The sequence below is a fragment of the Tinamus guttatus genome, unplaced genomic scaffold (genome assembly GCF_059628265.1).
Source record: "Tinamus guttatus ecotype Peru unplaced genomic scaffold, ASM5962826v1 Tinamus_guttatus_pri_ptg000397l, whole genome shotgun sequence".
Classification (NCBI taxonomy): domain Eukaryota; kingdom Metazoa; phylum Chordata; class Aves; order Tinamiformes; family Tinamidae; genus Tinamus; species Tinamus guttatus.
In genome coordinates this window covers 3634314-3660744 of record NW_028288931.1, presented here as the reverse complement: position 1 = coordinate 3660744, position 26431 = coordinate 3634314, and the positions used below count along the sequence as shown (strand labels likewise).

The window sequence follows — 26431 nt, the reverse complement described above, 5'->3', positions numbered from 1 at the left end:
TACAGTGATGCAAAACACCATAAACTTAAAGCCACCTGCATCATCTAGAACTTTGTTGGTTGTTTCAGAGGGGACTGGACCAGCAAGTGGAGCAAATATGAACAACTCCAATACTTGGCACAGATAAAGCATTTAGTAAATTCAGTATATCTGGGATTGTGTTAGGTTTCCGATGGAGAACCTAACCAAACTAGACTGCCTTCTGAACAGAAGTTTAGCACAACAAAATACATGCTACTAAGATACTTCATATTAAAATTGTTGAAAAACGCTGTCATTCTCCCTGTATATTTACGTGTCAAAAAGACACTAGACATCACTTTACACTTGAAGAATTACTGCCTGGAACATATGACTGCAAGAGATGATCTTGGTTTTGTCTTTCCTGTTGTTTTAGCTTATATTAAAAAAAGGAAACCAAGAGTAATTAAATCATTAAAAAAGAACATTTTAGACTATAAGAACATTTCATTTTATGTTAATAACAATTCTACTACCACTAACCTGAGCCTTCTACCATTTTTCTTCATTAAACTTTTTTTTTTTTTTAAATGAAGATATTATGTTAGTACACCTTAAAAAAAGGTGATATTAAACTCTACTTATCTAGGGAGACTTGCTTTCCTTTCAGAAGCTAAAAATACATCATTCAGGGGACTAAAAGCAATTTAGTTTCTACTCAGAGACTGACTCAGAGACTGTAAGATAAGCTAGGACAACATGCCCTTGTGTCAGTTTGAAGCCATCAGGAAATAAATACTCCCCCGAAGGGCAGAGCTACAGTTTGATGGCCTAACTTGCCAGATCATTTATGTTCAAGTTCTGCTTCATTCCTCTGTAATAGGGGCTTTTTACAGAGGGTATTTTTCTTTTAGCAGTTTGTCTCATTTAGGGTAAATATTTTGCTATACCTACAAGAATGACAGCTGCTGCCCAGCTAAAAATTTATTAAAAACCATGATCTATATCAGAAATATTTCATCAAGACTAGCATGCAGGGCAACAAACATAAATACTAAGTTCTTGGCATCTCCCAGCCAAATTATAAGTTAGGGAGGTAAGCAGAAGGAAAGGAACATTTGGTTTAACCAGCACACAAACTCAGCACAATCTAGGAATCCTTTGCAAATGGAGCCAGGAGAAGTTCCTATCCTCCTCTCAGTATTTTAACAAGTTTCGCTTTCACTCTTCTCAGTTACACAACCCCAAAACGCTTCCTTATTCCTCTGCTGATGTTGTCTATAGAATTTAAGAGATGACTGCTTTTAAGTTTCTAATTTGTGCGAGTGGGATCATTTTAATGCACGTGTGAACATTTTAATTGGCTCCACAAAACTGTCATGCTCAGGCCAAGCTTTGTAATCAGTAAATCAGAGAAAACTTTTCGGCTTTATATTGTCTTTGTTTCCTGCAGAGGAACAGAAGACCCTTGTAAACGTAGATCTTAAGTTACACAGTCACATTATATATTACACGTGCACTAACATCATGTCAAGGACTAGAAAGTACAAGAAATAATACACATAATATTTTATAAGTAGTAGTTCACCAGCCTTAACTCTTCGGTGGGCAGAAATCTGAATTCTGAGCCTAACTAGTGTTTGCAAGCTACTTCTACGGTGAGAATTTTCATAAGAGTTAATGGTCAACCATCCTGGATGTCTGCTTCGCATGTGAGGAATTGCATATTCTTCTTAGTCATTATAGAGACTCTCTGATGTCCAGTTTAGATATGTAATTGTCAACAGTAGCATAACTTCACATGAGCCAGGATTGGAAGGGGATGAACGTAGTCTATCCTTCAACACATTATTTATCTTCAAACCTCTCCAAGCTTTCTTTACTAAATATTACAGAAGGATGGATATGAGTTTCTTTGCTAAGCCCCAAATTTCACTTAACCTTGTTTCCTTCATTACCAGTTAATTTCCTCTTTCCCCCCCAGGTTTTCAGTCATTTCCACCTCCCATTCTCCACAGCTTACATTCTATGAGCTCTTTATCTTTTGTATTTCTTCAATCTCTCCCTCTTTCATTCTCCCTCTTTCTCTCCCTTTTTCATTAGACCCAACAACTCTACCTGAGGAAGATGGTGAGCAACAAAAGAATATTATACAAGTTGCCACCCACCTTCTCAAAACAGTGGTATATTTAAGAGTTTGTTTTCAACAGTTCAGGAAAGAGCATAAAACCTTCATTTTCTCAAACAGTTTGATTAAATGATCACCAAAGTTTGATGCAATTAATCAATTCTCATTCTAGAGCACATGGCACAGGGTTGCCATCCAGGCAAGTTTTGAAGATCTCCGAAGGAGGAGGCTCCACAACCTCTCTGGGCAGCCTGTTCCAGCACTGTCACCCTAGCAGGAAGGAAGTTCCTTCTCATGTGCACATGAAGTTTCCCTTGTTTCCGTTTGTACCCATTCCTCCTCGTCCTATTGCTGACCACTACAAAGGAGGGTTTGGCCCCACAGTCTTTACATTCTCCCCTCAGTTATCTGTACATGTTGGTACAACCTCCTCTCCGTCTTCTCAAGGCTCAGACCCAGATCACTCAGGCTTTTCTTAGGTAGACGCTCAAGTCCCTTATTCGTCCTCGGTCCCTGCTTGAGCAGGAGGGTTGGACTAGATCATCTCTAGAGGTTCCTTCCAACCTCAACCATTCTGTGACTCTAGCTTTTATGCTCAATGTAAAAATTGGAGTATCTTCTTCTGTGCATCTAGATAAAACACGTTAGTTACACCTTACAATTGTTAAATGAAATTAAAAATGGAAGAGGCTGTAACCAATTTCTAAGCAATTGATTCACCTTGCAGCCAATGCAATGGCAGAACAGGCTGAAAGTTAACAATACCTCCCCAAAGTATAACCCTCCAGCACGAGGAGGAAACAGAGACTGCAGTGAGCAGTTAAGTGCATTCACTGATCCTTCAGTGCAATAAACAGTCAAATCTGTCTTAAACTAAAGAGTTTCTGACAGCGGGGTTATCCAGATGCTTATTTTTCAACTTTTTTTTTTTGTTTGTTTTGTTTTTTTGTTTTTTGTTTTAAGGTAATGCTGTTTAAGCAATTCACATGTAAAGCACTGTAAACCAGTCTTCCAGTAACTCACAGGGAGGTAGAGACATCCAAGTTCATTTTTGGCATAGGTCATCTTCCTACAGTTTAACTAAGACTTATGCAAAACCTTCCAGTCTAACCTTTAAGAGGACTCCAAACACCTATCTCTAACCTTGAAGTTAATAAATTAACAGGTAGGTGAGATCAGGAGGCAACAGAAGCAGGAGCTGTATGATCTCTGTAATGGTTATAGCGTATTAATACAAATCATTACTGTAAAACAAAACAAGAATGATTTGTTCTGACTGCTGAAAAAAAGTTAAGGATTCTAAAGCAACCGATTCCAAAAATTTTTTACCTTTTCTTTCCCAAGTCACAGACTTGATCACTTCAAGTACTAGTATTTGAGTCAGAAAGGAGAGCTTTCCATTTATACTTTGCTTACGAGGGGAAGTCACAAGCTTTCTTTAAATGTTTTCAGGCACATCCAAACGTGGGTGCAAGCATCCAAAACAGCAGTTAATACCAAAGTGTTCTTTCCCCCTGCAGTCTGCAGCAGGGCATTTTCTCTTTTGGAGCTCTGCTGCAGCAGTTCTACCCTTCAGACTCAGTTCTTAGTACTGCAGAAATTCCAAAGGCATGATAAACACACATTAAAAAGGGACTATGGATTACTAACCTCCTTAATGGAGTCTTCATTAGGCAGCATAGAACACACACATGTGATGTAGGCTTGGCGAAAAGAAGAGGCATTTGCAATTTCTGAAGAATCTGCGCACAATTTTGATAAGACAGTAGCTTGTGGGATACAGTTTGACTTCATCAAGTGTTTTATTCGCATCTGCAGAAAGGAAGGCCCTTCTCGTGTAATCAATTTATTAGCTAGGAAAAGAAAACAGCCTTTGAGAATATACCCATTTACAGCTGACACTTAACTGAAACTGTCTCACTGCATTCACACTTTACTTCATAATGAAGTCATTTAAAGTATAGTCAGCTTTCTTTTAAAACTCTAGTGTCATAAACAATAACAATAATTAGAAAATTTTGTCCCACATGAATTCAGTACAGAGTAAGGAAAGAATGTTGGACTATAGAAAACGGTCATATTAAAGAAAAGTCTTTTAAGGTAAGAGAATTATGCCATAGCATGGCTAAAGGGCAATGCTAACAGCACGCAGTGCTTGGAACAGCTCACCAGTCATTCAGCTGAACTGTATCCAAGGTTTGGTATTTTCAATTAGAGCATCATGTTCCAACAAACCAAAATATACTTCAAAGCATTATATACTAATATACACTATTATATACTAATATATTTTTCCATCATTGATGTTAAAAACCTAAGTAAGACCAAATCATGCAAAATGAAGTTCAGAGTGAAAATTGTTCCTTTTGTAGAAATTTGAAGGAATAGTGTGGGAGACATACTAGTCTTATGATCTAGATCACCCAAATATAATCTCTCACACTGATTAGCTGCAGATCAGCCAACTGAATATTACTGATATAATTGGAGAGTATTTTAAGTACATTTTACTGCTACTAAGATTCAAACACCTGGGAGCTCCTCGAGTAAGTAATCAGGAACTATCTTTTTATTTTTAGCTCAAAAATTTAACAGAGTGAAAAAAACACACAAATTTAGTTTCTCTTTCTAGGTACTCAGCATGCACTTTGTCTCTTCTTGAAGCATGCCATTTCTTCAGATAACTGTTTTCTACTCAAGCAGAAGGGCAGCTTGAGATTAGCCTCCAGATTTCTATCTATTTCAAAAAGGCAATTAAATTCAGAAGAAAGAGCCAATGCATTCTTATATTGCATGTCATTTTCTCTATGGTACAGTATCTCGTTCCTTCATGTGAGGCGGGCAGCTGAGAAACCAGTAGCATGAAAGTTTAGAGGAGGGGACTGCATATAATGCAAAACAAGGAAATTCTCACTTTCTGCATTTTCCTCCATTTCCTGCAGTGAAATTTCCTGGTATTCTGCCTAGTTTTTTCTTATCAGACTGTTAAATGTCCTTTTAAAATTCCAATTTGTGGCTTACTTAGAGGAGTAAATGCTGGTCATACATGACACTGACACGTCACGTTAAAGGAACTTGGGAGAATGTGAAAAATCCTTCCGACCATGAGATGATCTGCAGCAAGATCTTGAGTTGCTAGGAAACAAGTCTTCTCTCAAAAAACTATAACCACACACCACATTGTGCTTGAAAGTTTAGCAAGAAAAAAAAAATCACTTAACTATATATATATATATAGTTTTGTTATATATATTCTACTTGATACAAGAGACTCCTACTAGAACAAACTGGCCAGGACAGTACCGTTAAGGAAGAGTTATGAAGTCTTGCCTACTCAAAATTGAAGCACAGCAATCTATTAAGGCAAAATATACTACCAGTTTGACAGATGCAAGTGATTTAGGTAGCAAGAAATCTCATGCATCTGGCTCTAAGAGTTTATTTTGTCTTAGCAACTAGTTTTCTTCTAAACTCATCCAGCAACCTGCTTGTACCAGCCTTCTTTTCCCTGAAAAGAAACAAAAGCTAATTTCACTGGCTATTACTCAGTTGTTCTTCCCTTACTTAATTTTGTACCCATCCATACTATTAGTTTCCCAATATGCCCATGAACAGATTTTTTTTTTTTTGGCCTCTTGGAGACTTATGAGTGTGTTTTATTTTTGCTGAATATTCTGTCTCATTGCTCTGCTGAGCATCTCAGGACTAATACACCTTGCAATAAACTTAATGCCAAGATACCTAGCGACACATCCTTCCTCCATATCCTTTAGAAGTCAGGTTCAGGTTCTAAAGGATTCTTTAATTGCAAGAATGTAAGAATTACTTCCAATCAAAACATCTGGAGCACAAGATGAATTTGAGAACAATATTATGAGGACATGAAGTCTGAATAGTATTTAGGGATGAAGAGACTCCACAGTCACTTGAAAAACTGCTCAAGAAAGAAACAGCATTTGATTTTCTTTGGTGAAATGAGCATTTTCATGGGCGAGCATTTCCAACGAGAGTACCTCTGGAATGGAAAGATCATTTTAAGTGCACTAAGTGTGCCAAATACGCCCAGATGGCATTAAGCTGGAAAAGCTCTTGGCCAAAACCCACATAGTCTGTGTACTGTAGGATGTGGCAGAAACATCTATTGACATGAGCTGGCTTATGGGAGAGCTGGGAGACCTATCAGCATGTTGGCATCCACATGCCATGCACAGCAACAAGTCTACATCAATCCCTCCTTTCTCCCTCCATCACACGATTTCTTGCTAAGTCCTGCCCTGCAAATAATACTGATATAACACAAGTGTGAAAGCCAGCATCTTTAGAGGAAGGTCAGAAATCGGGCTGGTCACAGGCATCTATTTTGCTCCCTTCGAGATCAGTGCTCTCAGTCATTCAGGGAGCTAAAAGGCACAGCAATACTGGCTCTTGGGGGTTTTCCTCAAGTAAATATTTAATATAAGCACTCGTCAAAGAAACTAAGTTTTGGAGAACTGAAATAGCTTTTACTTGCCATTCTTAAGATATTCTGTGATTTCTTTTTGTTGTTACTGTACTAAAGGGTAACACGGTCACTGGATTAAACCAGCTGAGGAAACCTTTGTGCTAAAGCTTTTGTAGCCCTTTTTCAACATTGCCTCAACCTAGCAGCCAAACTTTCATCCCTGCTTTAAGATGCAGAAAGTACATTTTGATTTCTACTACCTGTACCAAATGGAAGCTAGTGGGCAAAAAGAGACTACGCTTCCATATAACTGGATATAAAACCATCACATAGATCAAAAGAGTGACAGTACAAAAAAAGCACATGAGAATCTTGCTAACTTCAGTGACACAAAAAACAAAACACTGTTATAGCTATAAGTATTCAGCTGATAGGAACGTATTTTATGATTCATGAGAAGAAAAGGATCAACTTAATCCAGCAGACATCAGGGACACTTCCTACATCCAAGCTCCAATGATGTTTGCACAATGTCAAAAGAATATATTCAGCTAATCAGAAAGACAAGACCATAACACGTTAGCATGGACTTTTTTCCCCCCTTTTCATTTTCCACATTGCAGGATATGCAAATTTAGTTTGACGAATACACTATTCTCAAAAAGAAGCGATGGAAAAAGATGTCCTACATCTATTTTTCTCTCTTCCTGTACCATTTTAGAGTTCTAGAGTGACTCACAGTGACTCATGATATGTGTTATGGGGATTTTCTGAATCATTATTTAACAGTTGGCTACAATTACAGGAGACCAAAGCCTTCGGCCTACATAACCCTTCTTGGTCTTACAGTCTCTCCTTTGACAATCCTCTGCAACTCCAAAATACCTGTTCAACATATGCATTAGACCAAACAACAACTTGTTTCCATGTAAGGAAATAATATTGTTAGTGAAAGAGTGAAGCATTACCTACATGCATTTTCTGCACTTTCCAAAAGCTGTGTGCATACACTAATCCTTTCCACCAGCCATTTAGGACTAACAAATCATTTGAAAGAGTTCTGCAAGACATACCAGTCTGAGGAGTAAAATTATTTTGAGTTTCTACAGAAAAATCCTTTTCAAAGATTGAATTTAAAAAACATATTTGAATTGATGCTGATAAAAGTATATCGCAAGTGAAGATGCATTCCCAAATTATTCAAGAGCGTCAGTGAGACAGTTTCATCATAAATATCATTTAGTAGCAAATGAATACTACTGTACAGAGCAACTTGAAATCCAACTTCTGTTTTGATTTCAAATCACTGTTGCCCCACAACTGCATCAAGCTCTTGCTTAATAACCTTGTCTCATTACTAAAAGTCATTCTTACCTTCCTCTGCTTCTACTGGTTGCTGGGATAGAATTTTAAGTAGAACTGGATTTTTCCACATTCCTTCCTTTGTGATATCCACTAATACTTGAAGGTTGTTATTCCCAAATTCCAATAAAGCATCATGCGAATCCTACGAAATGAAGGGGAAAAAACACACACAATCCATTATTATAAGTTTCTGTTAAACATTATAACAATGCATTTTTTTCATCATCTAATTAATTGTATTCTAGTATTTCACACCATTCTTCTGTATCATCATTATTTTGACATGTTAGTCTTGGGAAATTAAAAGTACATGAGTCTTCCCATCTAATTCTTCTAATTTCCATCTGCTAAAATTTAACTGAATTTAACTTTCTCTTTAACTCTTAACCTGCAGATTCTAATCAACAGTGCTAGCTCTAACTACCCAGGCTGGTTCTTTTACAGGAGTTTTCTTTTGAAGTCATAGCAGGGCAGATTTTCCTGCCTGCCCCTCATGCATTTTATTTTGCCAGAAGAGTTGACGTGAAGAAAACAGCAGCTAAGTTAAGCAGGGATTGTATTTGCGCTATCACACCTGATTTGGTAAAATGCAGAGTAAATACTTGCAAAAAAAAAAAAAAAAAAAAAAAAAAAAAAAAAACCAACTTGAATTAGCAAGAAAACAGTGCAATGAAAGGAGCTCAGAAAGGGCTCTCATATCTGTTAATAAGGTGAGACTGAGAACACATGAAGATGGAAGTTTCCTAGTTCTTACAGTCATAAGAGGTCTCAGAAATGAGGGAAGGAAAGCAGAGCATGATATGTAGAGCTTCCTAAATAGCCATCCTTTCCCAGTACATTTACTCTTTCAGACTTGGGGATTTCAAATCCAGATAGTTAATGTTGTGAAAATCAACCTGGAGACCTTGCACAGTTTCTAACTGAGGTTCAACCATGGAATCTGTTTACTCAAAGCGACCATGGCCCTACAACTTTTAATTTCTCAGAACTGAGGAGTGCAGGAAAGAATATGGGGAAAGGAGTCCAGATTCTATCTCAGGAGGAAAGCAACTGAAATCAGATTACAGCCGTAGCAGGAAAACGGATCTATCACTAAGACCTGTGCCCAAAACATTGGTATCACCGTACCAAATCTCCTGAGGCTGACAAACCAAAACCAATTAACAGTAGTCACAATTTCCTCATTTGTAGCTAAGTGTTTAATACAGGTATTTCTCATCATATGGTATTTTGCAACACGACTTGCTCCTAGTTCTAGCAAGCTCTACTTTAAGTGGGCAGTTCTTTGAACACTATTAACCATCTCAGCTTTGCTTTGGATAGCACTGTTGTAACCTATGCTGTCTATATAGGAATCAAATTGGTGTTTTGGAGCAGAAAGTCAGTCTTTATTTTCCTTTAGCTCCTCCTTCTTCACTCCCATCCCCTCCAGATTTCAGAATTGAAAGTCCAGGGGCTGTGACTGCCCAGAGTACTAGACTAGCCAACTGCCCTCTTATCATTGAGCTTTTTTAAGTCATTTCAGACAGAAAACACTAAAAAACATTTTATGTTTGTGCTGAACCACAACCCTCTTGCAGTTATAATTAAAGTTTTAGATTTTTTGCATTCTACAGTTTGGTTACTCCTCCTTCCTAAACTCCACTCATGAAATTTAAGAAATACGATATGTTAAGTAACCTTCCAATAAATAGGCTTTCCAGCTTCAGTATCTCTTTAGTGTATTAGGTAAGATGATTAGATAAGTATTCAATAAAGCATCAGGAAAAGAATATTCCAGAGTTTGGGTAACCTCTTCACAAATCAGGGTATTCAAAGTAAGTTACCTCCACTCTTGGAGATGCTTAAAACTTCCTGGGGCAGAGACTTGAGCAACCCAATTCTAAATAGCTCTACTCTGAGGAGGGAGGTAGACCAGATAACTTCAAATCTCAGTTTGATCTCAGATCTCCCTCTCAACACAAACAAGTCAATGACTTGCTCAAAAGATACCCATCAAAGGCTGCATTTACTAGAAGTACTGAGTACACTTGTTATGCAGTCAAGTGCTTTCGCCTTACACTAGTTCTGAGTACAATAACAAAGCCAAAATATCATCAAATGTGAGTAAAGAGCACAAGTCGCTCCTTTCCCAACGCAGAACCACAGTGCAGATTTCTAATCTGTAAGAGGCAAAAAACAGTTAAATGCCACATTCTATCAGAGTTGACAATCACAAGTACCCCAGGCCTGTAACTACTGCTTCGGTGGTACTTTTGTTGGTAACTATTACAATTACTCTCAGTTTTTAGCTTCTAGCCTGCTTGCTGACTAGAATTCTCAATTAAAAACAAAATTACTTCTAAAAAAAAAGTTACTAACTAGCAAGGCCACTTTAGCATCAGCTGAGATCAGTAGAAGAGTTGGTGCTAATTTGCAGAATCAAGCTCCCAAAGGCAGCAAAGTAGTATTCACAGCACCTAGTTTCTGCTTTCCTAGAGTTTTACAATTCAAGGTTAAATGAGCCCTTGAGCCTGAAATTGTACTCAAAGGAATCAAATGCTACATACCTTACAGAAACAAACAAAAAAATCTAGACCATTACAGCTGCATGCTAAAGGCTCAGGTGACATCACGTGCTCTTAACTAGGGCTTAAACTGCTCTTAGCCAAATGCGCTAAGAATCTAAAAATAAGTTATAACACAAAAGGGTGCATTTATGCATTTGGAAATACCACTTAAGCAACCCTTATGCCCACGCGCTTGTTCCTGCTCAAGTCTTTCCTTCCTGTGCATGACAAGTCACATCAGAAAACGAAATTCAGTTGCAAGCCATAGGGTAGTGATTGCCACCCCCAGCCACCCAGACTAGATCGATTCCTGACCTCACACAGCTACATGGTTTGTCAGTAGAGTCACTGACAGCTGAATGACAGAAAATGCTTAAATCAACACCGTGCTCAAGAACTGCTGAGCCTCAGGACAGCTTTAAAAACACCCCGGGATTACAAGAAACAGAGCTATATCTGTATTTATAGCTATGCAATCACAGGCCAGGAGTTTGGAACTCCTACACGTGCCAATGCTGTGATCACATAAAAAAGTCTCTGTATGCCATTTTATCAGACTTTGGAAATTAAAAGGACAAAAACAAACAAACAAAAAAACCCAAAAAACAAACAGAAAAATAGGTATGCAAGTAGGTGGACTCCTTTATTTTACCAAGAAATATACATACATATTTGGGGACTGCAAGTCAAGTCCATTCTTTCTGAACAGTATGTTACCATGTAATACGAGTCTTTTCACCAGACTAGGTTGCCATAGCATCCATTTTGTATTTCCTTCACATATACTAACATTACAGCCTTAAGCTTCATCTTTTCTGAGCAGTCACACATAGATCGGGTCAAAGATAATCTAAAAATTATTAGCATTTAATAGCCTGCAGGTGAGCCTGAAGAATGAACCCAATAAGCTTTTACTGAGCTACAGGATTATGTGAAGAAAGTCAGCACAAACAGAAGGGCTTGGAAAGAGGTGGAACTAACCACCAAAGTCCTTCCAATCCATTTGCATACAATAAAGGCAAGTGTTAGCCTTCTCCCCAGTATGACTCTTCTAAAACAAACAACCCACACACTACTTGTAACCAGCGTGTTTTCTTGAAGGAAAAAACACAAACACACACACACCCCCCTCAAAAGCAGGAGAGCTCTTAGCCCTGGCTTCTGGACCGGAAAGTAGCCAACATTCTTCAGATTTTTTGCACAAGACTTCAGTAAAGCATCCATAAAATAATCTGAAGCTTCATCACAAGTCTATGCTCCGACTCCTGGCATCATTTGAGTAAAAGCATATAAATCACAAGTTTCTAGCTCCTACTGCAGAGAAAAAAAGTTCAATAAATGAGATAGAGGAACCTCCCAAATTACAAGTGCTTTTTATGTAGTGGTGCTTCTGCAAGATACACAGATCTAAGTCACTGGAAGCCTTCAGCACATACTACAACAGCAACGGTACCCAAATATCTGTTCCAGGATCTAATATTCACCAGTTAGTAAGGCAGGATTGTAAGATTCAGCTATGTACAGTTCTGTAAGACAAAAAAAGGGAAACCACCAACTCCTGGTTAGACCAACTCAACATGTGCATTCACAGAAGTGGCCCTTGCAAGCTGTTGGCAAGTGCCAAAGAGCATACAAGTGAGTTTGTGAACGATACTCTGCCAACAGCTGCTGGGATTTGCTCCTGCTTAGTGTTATTTATCTCAAATTTCTCCCTGTTATCAAGTTGTACGTTCTAAAGGTGCTAGAAGCTACTACCTCACAGAGGAATGATTGTATTCGCATTATTTTTCTGCTGTTGCCTTTGAAGCAAAACTTAGTTGACAAAAGAGGATATACTTATCACATAATCATCAATTTGGCAAAAGGGATCTTTGTCCTGCTACAAAGACTGCTGTCCCTCAGACGACAATCTGCAGTGCAGACATCCAGTGCAAATAGCTGGAATTTTATTCCAACAGAAGCTTTTCCCCACCCGAGGGCATCTGGATAGAGCACGGAGCTAAATTCAATTGTGAGGGTCATTCAAGTTTCAGCCCCGTTGTATTAGTCAAACCAGACAAAAACAAGCAAGACTCAGCAAATAAAAAAGAAGGGACGTGCTTCAGCAAATCAGGTCAGTTGACCTGATTACAGTTTACAAAATTCAACACACATCATATATGTTCATTTATATATATGTACACACACGAACACCAAGTATAAAATTCATCAACATCAAGCATAATTAAAAAGGTACTAACCATACATTCCTCTTCTAGATCATCACTGAGATTACAGAAAAAAATCTTTCCATTAATATTAAATTTATATTTAAGAAGACCTACTAAAAAAATAAAATTTGAGAGGAAATCCAGGACAAACCCAGAAGTTAGGGCAACAAAACTGTAAGAGAACTCTGGAGAAGGCCACACTAAGACATTTTACTCTGTCTCGAATCAGGAAAATTGCAGCAGCGAGACCATCTCACTCTGCAATTACCCACCGGGGAACAGAAATGAGATATAAAGCCCTTCAACTTAGTAAGCAAGGCTATAAAAGCCCCCAGACAAAATTAAAGAGAATATACAACTTTGGAACAGTTTACTGAAGATACCTGAATTCTTCAACATTGGGAATTTAATGAGATCTGTAGTTACTATGGTGTCACAAAAGTTAGTTTTTATACTCACTACACAACATCCCTCAAGAAAATAACAACAAGGTTTGAAGGGAATCTTGTTTTTACAATCCACACAATTCCCAGCACTAAAAAGACCCCACTCCCACTAAGAGCATCTCTGATAGTCTTCATCATCCAGTCTGGTAAATCTTCAACATCCCCACACTAGCTCTCACCAATTTCCCCCCCAAATTAATTGAGCTTTTCTGTAACAAGGACCCTGTTGCAAACTGTGCTATTGTGTTCCTTTCACTCTCGTTTTACAGCGTGCTTACTTAGCCTCATTCCTGCCCACATCCTTTCGCATGCTGACACTGCATAAGAGTTATGCTGAGTTTTCTATACAAACTCACATCCTGGTTTTACTTCATACAGGTTGCTACTTATCTCGCTTACAGGCCAGGAAAACTGGAGTTGTAAGGGCAGGAGAGAGGACAGGGAAGAGCATAACTACTGTTAGGGAAGAACAAATGGGTTAAATCAAACAAACCTCCAAAAGAGTTATCAAGAGGTTTGAGCTGGACATTAGTGAAACTTCATTTTCAGCTTTGGGACAGTCCATCTTCCTGCTTTGAAATGCAAGCCCAAACCCTTTTTTATTCCCAAGCTGTAAACTTAATTGAAGTTTCTCCAACTCCCAGTATCTGCACAACTTGCTACAGAACAGGAGTAAATGCAATCAGGTCCAAGAGAAACATCCTTTTTCCCCCGCATTTGCCAGGATCACGAAGTGGAAGACCTGGAGTTATATTCAGACACATCTACTCCTTTTACTAAGTAATAAACCCATCAACACATTACAGTAGGGTCATACAAGACTGTGGTGCTTTGGGCTATGGGATTTGCCTGGGGATTAGCACATGAACTGTCACAGGCCAAACAAGAACCCATGATGGACTGCTCTGTACGACTGTCACTCATTTCTGCTCTAATAAAGTTCAGGGATACAGAAGGAGAGCCGTTGCTGTATTAAATGGCTGGTTTCAAATATTCCTATCTGCAAACTTATTCAGGAGTGCCACTTCAAAATATTGGAAGCATCTGTTTGAAAGAGTCCAAAAGCATCTTGTGCAAGTCCACGTTTCAGAGCAAGGCAAGCACAAGTTTTTCCCAGGACTATTAGTGTCTTACTGATACAGAGCACCAGGTAAGTGCTAAAACCCTGAAATGGCATGTTTTCAAAAAGTCTGTGTAAAAATCAGTTATTCACTACATCTGCCAAAAACACATCTCGAACCTTCCATTAGTATTACAAGTGGAAATAATAGACCTGGGCTTGTCTCAAAGTCCTCCCACTCGACTAAAAATTTACTTTCTGCTGACAGAAATATCACAGCTTCATGACTAGCTTCAGAAACCCAGAAATACATACACATGCCTGTTAACTGCTGGAAACTGTTCTCCTTGACAACAAGAATTCTCCCTGCAGATCTCTCCAATTACGAGCTAGCAGATCCTACAACTGTCTTGTACCTCTGCTAGAATGTGTAAAAATCTGTTCTACTCTGAACATGAGAACTCTTTTCCCATCCTGGGATACAGTAGCAATAAACAGTTAAGATATTCCTTTTATGATGTAGTAAGCCCACTCTATCTACAGATTAGTGAAATTTAGGTATCTTGGAAATAGTAAGTTTCAAACATCATCGCTAATAGAAAAGCTGAACATCTGCTGAGGAGTCCCAGGTTAGTGTGGATGCTGCAATCACTGCACTGGGGAATGGAGTCCACCTATGCGAGACACCACAGCTCACAGGTCTGGACTATGGTAATGGTATAGTTCAATGTTGGCAAAATAAACCAGTATACCTCTAAACTTGGGTTCACAGTGCTGCAAGGTCTACCAAGATGTGCAAGAGACACCAAGGAAGCAAGTTCTAAGCTTACGCACTAGCACTCAAAAGTGGGAGACATTTGACATGAATAAGACTTAGAACTTTGATTTTTAACTGCACTTTCCCCACTATCAAGTGCCTTCCACCTCTAGCCCCATTTGTTTCTAGGATTACCACAACAGTACAGTTTCCAAGTGCGACAGGAAAAGGAGGTCTGTCCTTTTCTGAAGTCACAGATCATCTCTGTCCCTTCCCCTGTTGACAGTGCTATATAACTTCATCAGTCCACTTCTTTCAGTGTGCAGTGTAAGGTTTATTCACTCCTACCGAAGGAAGGATGTTTATTTTGCCAAGTTTCTCTGTCTGCAGGCAGAAGCTGCTTCAGAGCCTATATTTCTATATATTCTATACTTCTTCTAGAAGTGTATCCAAGCCTCACAGACAGAATCCAAAAGCAACTACAAATAGTTCTGCACAAGGACATTCTCAAGATGTACATTCATTTCCTCTCAACTACTTCCAAGCTGTTCATTGTGATAGCTTACAACTGCTATCAGCTTCAACATTAAATTTTCATTGCAGTTAGATCCAAAATAGGCACTGGCATCAGCAGATCACTCCCTGAGCCAGGAAGGCCTAGAGACAAGACTACTATTCTCATCTTCCAGCTTGATGAGAAATGCAAGCCCTTTCAGGCAGCTAGCTACTACCCACAGAGCAATACCTGGAACACATCTCTTCCTCCTACATAGTCTACAGTAATCCCCTTCAGGTTTGGGGAAGGTGTAGCAATATTAGGAGCTTGTTTGAGCAGCACCTCACAAGCTACAGTACTAGGGACTACATGGATTAGGTATACGTCCTGATATTTGCAGCCCTCTCAATCCAGGAATGGATATCAGCTTGCCACTCAGATTTCTACAAAGACTTTTTCATAGCTTGTGCATTGCTCTAACTCATGTCTGGTTCTCACACAATCCATTCAACAAAATCAAGAGTTGCTATGGTTCTCTTGCTGAAGTTACCACTAGGTCTGTAGCTAAAACTCTGTTATTGGACTTTACGCTGCCAGTATTACTGTTGGGACCAGTCCCCAGAGAGATTTTTGCAGCCTAGATAACAGCAAGAGCAGGACAATAAGTCTGGAGGAAGAAGGTGGGGTAGAAGAAAGGAGCAGCACAACAGTAGCCTATCTTTTTCCAGACCTAAAAAGCTCACAGCTTTTTTCCTCATTTTGGTCTTACTGCTAATATTGTCTGTCATACAGAGGTCTTCTGCAGCCTTGGGATAATGGAGGCCTACAGCCACCTCAGCAAGTCTTTTGATTATTATTTCTAACTGAAGTACACAGAACACCTCGGTAAATTTGGTGAGCCTCCTCTCATGCTGTCAGCAGTGACTTTTCAATCACTCAGCTCCGAATCCTCAGCCCTTGGGCAGGCTCTCTTTGAGAAATCCCTTCCTGCAGGGCACACACTACTGGAGCCTTTTTCAGTCCACCAGCTGGCAATCAGGTCACTGGGCTGATACTTGGCACCTGTTAGTAATTTCAGTACACAATCAGCTGCTCAAAAAGGCAGCTCTACTGAAAACCCAGATTGCAAGCAGAGTCAGACCTAAGTGTGCTGTGTATGTTTTATATAGCATAACATATTGGATACAAAAGCTGAAGAATTGAATGCATTAAAAGACTAATTTTTAAAAAGATCCAAACCACTAACCTGTATAGACTGATGGAATCCTAACCATACCTCATGTGGCAATTCACTTTCAGGAATCGAAAGCAGTAGCTCAAAACAGCTCCTGGAAAAGTAAGAGACAAGTAAACAAACTACTCAAACATTCTATATTATGATAAAAATAACATTTGTAGTGCATTGCTGAACATTCAGATACCAAATGACAGGAGCACTGAATCGTTTTTGACCACACAAATCAGTTAAGAGCCAGAAAGAGCCCTAAAGTCACAGCTGTGACAAAAATACTCCTTTTACTACACACCAAACCACTAGGTTAAGTCTGCTGCTAGTCTTTAAAAACCAAAATCAGTCCGTTCAGAATAGCTCAGCAACACTGCACAGAATTTCTCCTTTATTCTTCTTTACAAATAAATTATAATACTGTTAGTGTTTGAATCAGCCTCATCACATTTAATAGCAATGGCATGTGAATTTTTGTATGCATATTTAACACTGATATGTGAATGCAAATACTTGAATATATCAGGTGTTCCAAATGAAAATTTGAGAAAATGAAAGAGGTTCAGAATAATTTAGCATCTTTGAAATATTCACCAAACACATATTTTTCCTGAATGTGGACCATCTAACCCTGTAAACCCTGTATAGGGGATATTAAAAATTATTTAAATCCTAGCTCCTGTATAGTAAGAATTTGCCTAGCCTCAAAGGCAATTTCCTAAGCTTGAAAGTGTCCTAGAGACAACACAAGATCTATGTGCAACAACAAACACTTCCAGAAGCCGTAGTATTACAAGATCCCTGAAGAAAAAGTGGTATAAGACTTCATATAAAAAAAAAAATCAACCCCCCCACCGCAAAAAAAAAAAAAAAAAAAAAAAAAAACAGAAACAAAAAAAAGAATAATTTCTTTCAAGTTAGATCCGGGTTGCTAGATACAACTAGTTGTAAAACTCAGATTTTCCTCACACCTCCATTCCCGATTACTAAAATGCATATGACAGGACAACACATTTACTTTTTCCATAGTTAGAAGGGTGAAGCTTGGGGACAGGGAGTTACGGAGATGCCCAGGAGGCAAACATGAATTTCAAATCCAAGAATGGTGGGTTTTTTTTTTCTTCTCTTTCTTCCTAGGTTCTGACAAATACATAACGTAAGTTATCTGGGGGTGGGGGGAAGCATCTTGCCTAATCAGTTTTCTGCCAGAACCAGCAATCAGTTAGAATTGATTAGAAAGACAAACACTGAATTACCTGGCCACGCTTTTTATATTTCAGAAACTCATGTCCATCACCAAAGATGTTGTTTTAAATAGAGTTTTAGTGCTGCGAAGGCCTCTACACATTATTATAAAAGTAGAAGACTGGATAACCTTCATCACTGATTTGGTAATAACTTAAAACATTCAATCTCAAACAAACAATCTCAAACTTTGCTCCAACCACAAGAAAGCAGGAACATCCAGCAATCCAGTTGCTGATTATTATAAGAAAGATATTTCATAAAATAACCAGGACAAATTTTTCTATTGTGCCCTATTAAAAATGAGTTGACAAGCAGCTGCCACTTGATAATCAAAGAAAACATCACCAAGTCTCACAGGAACTGAGCTTGACTTTAACAGATTCAAATCTAACACAAAAAAAACCCACAGATGTTATCTTTTGCAGTGTCCAATTTTCATGCATGTTACCTAGAAATGCAATTATTTACAAACATTGTCATTAATCTGCCTTGAAACAAATACTTCTGATTCACATCTCAATTTTGGAGTGTAAAAAAAAAAAAAAAAAAAAAACACAAAAAACACCACACATGAATCCTGTCCCATCCACTACTTGTAGATAGAATTTCTCTGGAATATTACTTTTCATGCATGATTTTCCCTATACAAAAAAGACCAGCGAGCCTTCACCACTGGCAAAAGGGAGAAAATGAAATTTCCCAAGCATTTACCAACCAACACCACTCTGTTGAGCTAGCATGACTCTACACAGTTCAAATCTATAAAAGGCAGGAGATGTTCTTGCTCACTGGTATTTTTAAAGAGCTGGAGCTTTGGGGTTCCCCTCAACTTCTTCCCATCTTTGCCTCCAAATAAGACAGCAGTAGACCCTTATTATAACTCCATTTCAACATTCATTTACATTCCGGAATGTTTATTGTGTGCACCTAAACAGAACTTTGGTGTCACAGTTAAGAATGCAAATCAAAATACTAAGATCACTTCATAAAATTAAGCACCCCACTCTGCCACTACTTCTGCAACTGTTTTAACATCTCATTCACTGTTATGAAAAGAGAAATATTGATAAGTAAATCATTTTACAGCTCTCAGAACTGTGATTAAGTAGTGCTAGAAAACTTTTCCTATTCCAAGCTTCTTGGAGTTATAGAGAAAATTAATTACACATCAGATGATCAACAGGAACAGTCTAGTAATAGCAGGAACATATTCTACATTTGCTGAGATTTAGCTCCTGGAGAGTGAGAAATCCAGCTTAATGAATCAGATTACAGATTTTTGTTGAGAAGGCTCTGTTAGATATACAAAGATGCCAACTATCACCCACGCCTCCTCACAAAGGTATTATGAAAAGCAAGCACTGTCTTCCTGAAAGTACTTGCATGAGATCCACAGGGTTCAGCTTGAGGTGTCTGAGGCAAATTAGTCCAACTAGTGGAATCCAACTGTGTTACTCAGACCAGAAGATATCCAGACCTCCTTTGGCTTTATTGTTTAAAGAAAGCACGTGGAATGCCTCTCAAAAACATGGAAAGGGAATTTCCCATTCTCATTCCCACTGCCCTTTTCATTCTTTACTTCTCAACTGCAATCACAACAACAACAGCGGAGAACTGCAGCAAGGCGACCACCACCCTCTGTGACCAAATCTCCTGAATACCCAAACCATATACAAACCAAGAAAGCTACTAACCAACCGAAAGACTGTTCCATAACTATTTTTATTATTTGATATTTTTCATATTCAAGACTCTCGACATTCACTCTGTACTCTTGAAAGAAATCTTACAAGCGAGGAAGAACATTAAACGACCTGCTCAGGCTGAAGGTAGCGACTGAGCATACCCCACAGAAAAATAATTTTCAAAATTGCCAAAAGGAACAGAACCTTCCCCAAATCTGTTCATATTCAAATACAGGAGAGCAAAGCCTTACCAATATTTGATGTTGGGCAACAAAATGCTCAGGTACGGCTTTTTATATATAAAGCACTAAAGATATTTACTAGATAATAACAACAAACATTAAATACAGTTGACAAATATGACACTACATTTTAATGATTTGCCTATTAATTTGTTGAGTTTGTGCATTCTTTCAAAAATATTAGTGTAAGAAATTGTAACTTACAGCACTAGCCTGCCAAGTACCAGAAGAACATCTTCACATTCTGTAGTCAAGTAAGGTCGTGCATTAGCAAAGCTTTGGATGGAGATTCGATATACTTCCAAAAAAGGCAAAATATGTTCCGATGCACCCCGACTGCCAGCATACTGAAGCAGTGTCTGAGGGGAGAAAAAAAAGCTGTCATTAAAAATTGCAATCATTTTTTATCTAAAAACATAAACATTAATATGCAATACCATACTGCTAAGTCAAAAATTTGGAGAGAAGTTCTGTTCTCCCCTTTCCCTGTATAACTTGTAGGAAGACAAGCACACGCGTAAGACAGATCTATTACTTGTGAAAATGCAAGAGGGGAAAATAAAAGGTGAGAACCTCATGATCAAAGACAGTATTTCAGCTGCAGTATTTTAAAGATTACCCACACAACAAACATAAAGCCACTACGGGATAAATAGGCAGCTCAAGTCACACCATTATGTAGTCACTTTTCAAGTGTAAAGTTACCCCAGATTTTAGTACTTGACCAGAGCAATCCTACCTTCTGCAGGCACAGAACTGAAGAGGCAACCTGAAATACAGTTTGTTTCAAAAGGAATGAAAATAGTTTTCAAGTATGAGCAGAGGAATGACAGTAGTAATACTTCCACACCTTTTTCTTTTTAAAATCTCCCTATTACGCTATTTGGCTACAGCTTCCAAAGTAGGGCACTGAATTAAAGACACCTTAGTGCTACCAGTAACTTCCTCCACAGGTAACAAGGGGAATGCTTGGCTTGTATTCCTACCAGTTACAACCCATCTCTTACCTACACCCTCCCTAGCCCAAAGAAACAAACAAGACTGTTCTCTGCAGAATCATTAGGACCAAGACTGTATAATTTAAGTTCCAAGTGCCCAATCCTATACCTCAAGCCAAACTGTCATAAGAGGATGGATGCCCAGGTCATACTAAGACCCTATTAAGTCATTTGAAGTCAAGCTTGTGAAACAACCAACTGGCTGCTGAGGCTGAACAAACTTCTCTCTGCATCAGATTATGCTTAGAAGGTAGAAGCTAATGAACAGACTCTAAAAGCAGATTGCTAAAACTAAGTGAAATTATTGGCCAGAAACAAAGGTTAACTTTCAACATAACAAGGAATAAGGAGCCAGCCGCCTGCTATTTTATAGCTCATACAATGTTTGTCAATGACCTAACTGTATAGTACAAGCCCTAAGGTGGGGGGGAAGCTGAAAAAGCTGTAAAAATACAAATCAGTAAAACTCAGAACGACTTTGTAGGTTATTCTCCTAGAATTCTGTAGGGGGTTATATTGTCACCAACTGAACTACAGTTACAGACAGTCCAAAAGACAAACAGGAACAGTTTTAAAGAGGCAAGGGGGAGGGGAAAGCACACAGATAGGCTGCAAAGCCACAGATTGGAAGTTTACAGGCACCATAGACTTAAACACAGCACAAAGATCATTAACAGAAGCTCTCAATGACCAGTAACTAAATAGCCTTAGTACTTCCCTATAGCAGTTGTGTTAAGGATTTGACAACATAATTTAAGTTACACATGACATTAGAAGCAATAAATTATGTTCAAAGGCTGTCAAGATATAATCCCTAGAGATATTCAAGTAATTGATGACTATCATAAAATCATCTACTTAGTACACCACAGCAGTCATTACTATTACAGTGAATACAGCAGAAGACCAAACATGCTAATGAATGTATTAAAAAAAAAATCCATTAACTACTTTATAAGCCAAATTTAATATTCAATTGCTTTAACAGACACTTATTCACTATATCATATACACAGATTAGAGAATAATCTGTTTTATGCATTAAACAAAGATTAAATATTAGAACACTATACCCTTATGTGCAATCACGAGATCAAAATCTTACAGTTAACATTAGTGATTTGTGAGCAGCCTTCTTCCCAAATATACAGACATTGAAGCCAAGATTGCTCAAGACAGACGAGAGGCAGGAGACAAGAGATTTAAACGGCTTATTCGCTTGAAGTTCAAATTAGGTTAGCTCTGAACATTAATAACAACAGCTAAACAACAAGTAAGGAGAACACGGTAACTATACTGCAGGAGTTATTAATTGCCCTTCTGCTCCCTTACAAAAAAATAGAAAATTTAGTAGTCCACTAACAGCAGTTCCTTGGAAGCCAACACATAAGATGAAATATTTCTGACAAAATATAAATTCTATAGTTTTAGCTAGTCACTAAGAGACCAGTAACAGTTTTATAGTAATTACTGTCTTCCAGTCCAATTTTAGGATTTGAAGAGAATATTTAAATATTTTAGGTGTGGTTAGTGCACATTCACTCATAGTTTATCCCATCTCTCCTCCTTCCTTCAACTGCAATTACACCAAGGACACAAGATGCACCATCCACCTACATCTAGAGACCTCACAGCTTCTCACATGCTGCACTGCTAGCATAGCTACTTAACTACACTTTTGAGGAAGTTACTGCCTATTAAATAACCGATTTAAACATCTCCAGGCTGGCTGACCAGTTTTTATAGTTTCAAGCACCTGTTGGGGGATAGGAAGAGATAATTAAGGAAAACAAAAAATGAAAAACAAACAAATAAACAAAGGGTTATCATCTCTTCCTGAAGGTGTTCATTTGCATTGATCTAGTCCTCAGCTGCGTCAAGAATTTCAGTAAGGCAAGAGCCACTGCGTATCTGTAGAAAGGCAAGAGGCACTTTGATGTACTTAGCTTGCTCTGTAAGCTCTGTTTTACCAATAGCTCTACTGTAAAAATGGAGAAGAGTTCTCTCAAACACATACAAGCTGTTCATACCAGTTGGCTGTTTGGGTACATATCGAGCTCTTTAACAGACATGTTTTCCTATAGCTGAATATGCAAAGCATCACACTTGTATAATGCGAAGTTTCTGAGCCAGCCCACTGTTTGGGCTCAGGAGTTTTTGTGTTGACCCAAACACCAATCTTATGCCCTCGTCCCCCACACCTTTTTTTTTTTTTTTTTTTTTTTTTTTTTTTGGGGGGGGGGGGGGGGGGAGGTGGGGGGCAATATCATGCAGCATGTCTCCAGCAAAGACCTACTGGAAGCTAATATGTACTTGGCATTGCAGGCTCTAGAAAAGCATGCACCCATGCAGTTCAAAACATAGATAGAAATTTAATCTTCTCCTGCAAATCCATTGAAATTGCTAACTTGACATCCAACCACTTCATATTTTCCACTGAATCTTAGAGTAATGTTAACCAAAATGATTAGAAATACCCCAACTGATAGCAAACAAGGATAAGTCTATTTTACTGTTATCAATGCCACCCATCACGATATTCTGAAATGAAACTCTCACTTCCTATTAGCACAAGGACATTATTAGGGTTTGCTTCACATTTTTTGCTGGACAGTTCTCCCCACCTTAGAGAAAAAAAAAAAGTAATAGAACCATCTTCCAAAAAATTCCATTGCTCCCCTGCCTTTAAGACCTCATCTATAACCTGTCAAAATAGTCTGGGTAAATATACCTCTGTATATGAATTCTCTCAACAGCTTCTAATAAGCATTAGCTGCATATTTGTTTCAACACTCTTGATACAATAAACAGCACTGAAAATCATTTTAGCAAATCCTGAAACACAGAAAAAAAAGTAACAGACCATATAGGGTTCCATGAAAATACGGAATCACCTTTCTTAAAAGGGTATGTATGACTTGGGACATATGTAAAGACAGTGGCAGTATCTTGCAGTTTGAGAAGTAAGAGCTCCAAGCAAAACTATGGTGTGGTTTGGTAGAGTGACAAGTTAAGCAATCTCCCAACAGAACAGCATGGCAAAGTACTGAACCTATGAAGTGAAAGGCCATGAGGAGAAATCACTTGTATATAATGCACCAGGAAGGCTGTTTGTCTCATTTAGCATCCAGATTGGCCACTCATCAAAAAGAGAACCATGCAAGTGTAAAGTAAGTGTAACAGCTAATGTGTGCTTTTACAGACTTGTAATTTGTATAATGGCTTGTAAACTTTTAGACCATTTAAATTCTTCAAATTCAACTCAGAAGGTTCCCTAATTCAGCAAATAAGTGAAGATTATTTAAATTTAGAGCTCTCAATAAATGAAGCTGAGAAAGAAACAAATCTAACAACAGAAATGTTTTTTTTTTAAAAAAACAAGATCTCCACCACTAAGACCTTAGTCTAGCTCAAGTACTTTTCTAAAAGTTGGTAGCTTGATTCAGGAATTTCTTACCACTACCCCAAGTAGAGATTCAAACCAGATCCTACGAGCATCAAGAAAACTCTTATCTAGTGACCCAGATTAACGGCACTCCCCCATAAACGGGAAATACCATTTCCTCCTGGCGGCCCTCACTGTAGCCTGGATGGGCAGATCCGAGGCAGGGAAGGAGCAGCATGCTAGAGATCCAGCTCCCGAGCCCAGCGGCCCTGGGGAAATGCCCTAGAGCTCCAGGGAAGCCGCCGTCTCCCGCAGGATTCCCGGGCGCTACCGGCCGCGCAGGCCCGAGGCCCTGGGAGGGCCGCGGAGCAGCAGGCGGGTCGGGCCGGGCCCGGGCAACCTGCAGCCCGCGCGCCCGCCCGCGGGAACAGCCCGCGCAATCGCCCGAGCGCGCACGGGCCCCGCCGGCTGCAGCGGCGCCGAGGGGCGGGCGGAGGCCGGGGCCGGTGCGCACTGCGACGGCCCTGGCCCCCGCCGCGCCGGAGCCGGCCTGCAGCCCGCGCCGCGGCCCGCCCCGCCCGGCCCGTACCTGGCAGAAGCCCCGGCAGTAGGCCCGGGACGAGGCCTCCGACACCTCCTGCTCGCGCAGCTCCGCCTGCAGCTGCCAGAGGCGCGCGCGGAGCGCCGCCACCAGCCGCTGCATCTCGGGCCGCGGAGCCGCCTCGGCCTCGGCGTCCGCCATCCGCACCCAGCCCTACTGCGCGTAGGCAGGGATCACGTGACTCACAGCCACTGACCTCATCGTCCCGGGACGGCGTCACGTGACCCGCGCACGTGACACGGCGCGCGCTCCGGCGCCCACGTGACCCGCAGTGTGGGACAGCCGGCAGGGCCCGGAGCGGGAGTTTCCTCCCGGGTGACGTCACAGGACGCGGCGCGGGGGTGGCGGGAGAGCGCGTGCGCATGCGTGCTGGCGCCGTCCCGCGCATGCGCGCTGCCGCGGCCCCGCGCGCGCTTCAGCGCGGCCCCGGCGCTTCCCGCAGCCCCCGGCCGGGCCCCGCACAACCCGGGCAGGGCTGCGCCATCACGGGGACACCCCCGTGGATGAGAAGTAGCTCTTGGGGAGCCCGTGCTTACGCGTGGACTCCTGACAAGACCGAGGGAAACGCACGCGTGCAGGAGCGGAGCACACGCTTCCCCCTGAGGGGAACGCCAGCCCCAGTGCTGTGTCCGGCCCGGCACTGCTAGAGCTGGCCTGCAGCTCGCCCTTCCAACAGTTAATAGTTAATAAAGCTACATTCGTAATGCCAATTAAGGTTGGAAGGGACCTCTAGAGATCATCCAGTCCAGCCCCCTGCTCCAGCAGGGACACCCAGAGCAGGGGCACAGGGCGGCATCCAGGTGGGTTGGAAGATCTGCAGAGAAGGAGCCTCCACAGCCTCTCTGGGCAGCCTGTGCCAGGGCCCTGTCACTTCCACAGGAAAGAATATGGAAGATATCCAGTGCTTTAGCATAAACCTTCTTGCTTGATCAGTGTAGCATTTGATGGTGAGCTGGTACCCATATGATAAGGATTTGATATGGATATCAGATAAGGATGTCAGTCAAATGCAAATTATGGGATCTTACAGATACAGGTGTAGCGTAATGCCGAATTCCTTCACTTTAACATGCTCTGCTTAGTTTCAAACGGAGAGAAATCACAGAAACTGGTATTGCCTACAAAAAAAATGGTTTATGCTAAAACACTAATGCAGATGTACATCTATAAAGCCCTGATGGGAACAAGCATGGCAGGACTGGGCCAGATTGCCAATAAATCTGGCGAAGATTTTGCCACCATGCACAGACTCTTGCCTTTCTTAATGGGATAGGATGGTCTTGTGCTGTCCTGAGAATTAGGGCAGTGGTATCACAGAACTCCTCTAGCTTGTTTAGATCTCTCTGAATTGAAGTCCTGCTAAAATCTAAATCACCTATTTCTTCAGCAACCTGGACACATTTTCTTTGTTCAGCCTTTTACTACTCTTATGGCAGTAAAGCCTCTTCACATTGACTTCCTTGTCCCTTGCAATTCTCAGCTCCAGTTAAATATTGTCTTTCCTAACAGCATCCTTACATGCTCAGGCAATGTTTCTAAATTCCTTTGCTATGCCTGTGCTTCCAGATGCTGCCTTTTTGCTCTGGAGATCCTTCATGAGCCACGCTGGTCTTCCGATGTGTTCTTTTCTTTCT

General features: G+C 40.1%; 1 protein-coding gene across 1 annotated transcript in view; it reads right to left on the bottom strand.

Moving 5' to 3' along the window:
- RLF (RLF zinc finger) overlaps positions 1-24953 on the bottom strand; it is a 40459-nt gene extending 15506 nt beyond the window's left edge. The window contains exons 1-5 of the mRNA XM_088531175.1: positions 24786-24953; positions 20018-20172; positions 16660-16741; positions 7905-8037; positions 3740-3942 (exon numbers count right to left, since the gene is read on the bottom strand). Coding sequence (XP_088387301.1) covers positions 3740-3942; positions 7905-8037; positions 16660-16741; positions 20018-20172; positions 24786-24938 — 726 coding nt within the window. The 5' untranslated portion in view covers positions 24939-24953. The remainder of the gene's footprint in view (positions 1-3739; positions 3943-7904; positions 8038-16659; positions 16742-20017; positions 20173-24785) is intronic.
- Between the last annotated feature and the right edge of the window lie 1478 nt (positions 24954-26431).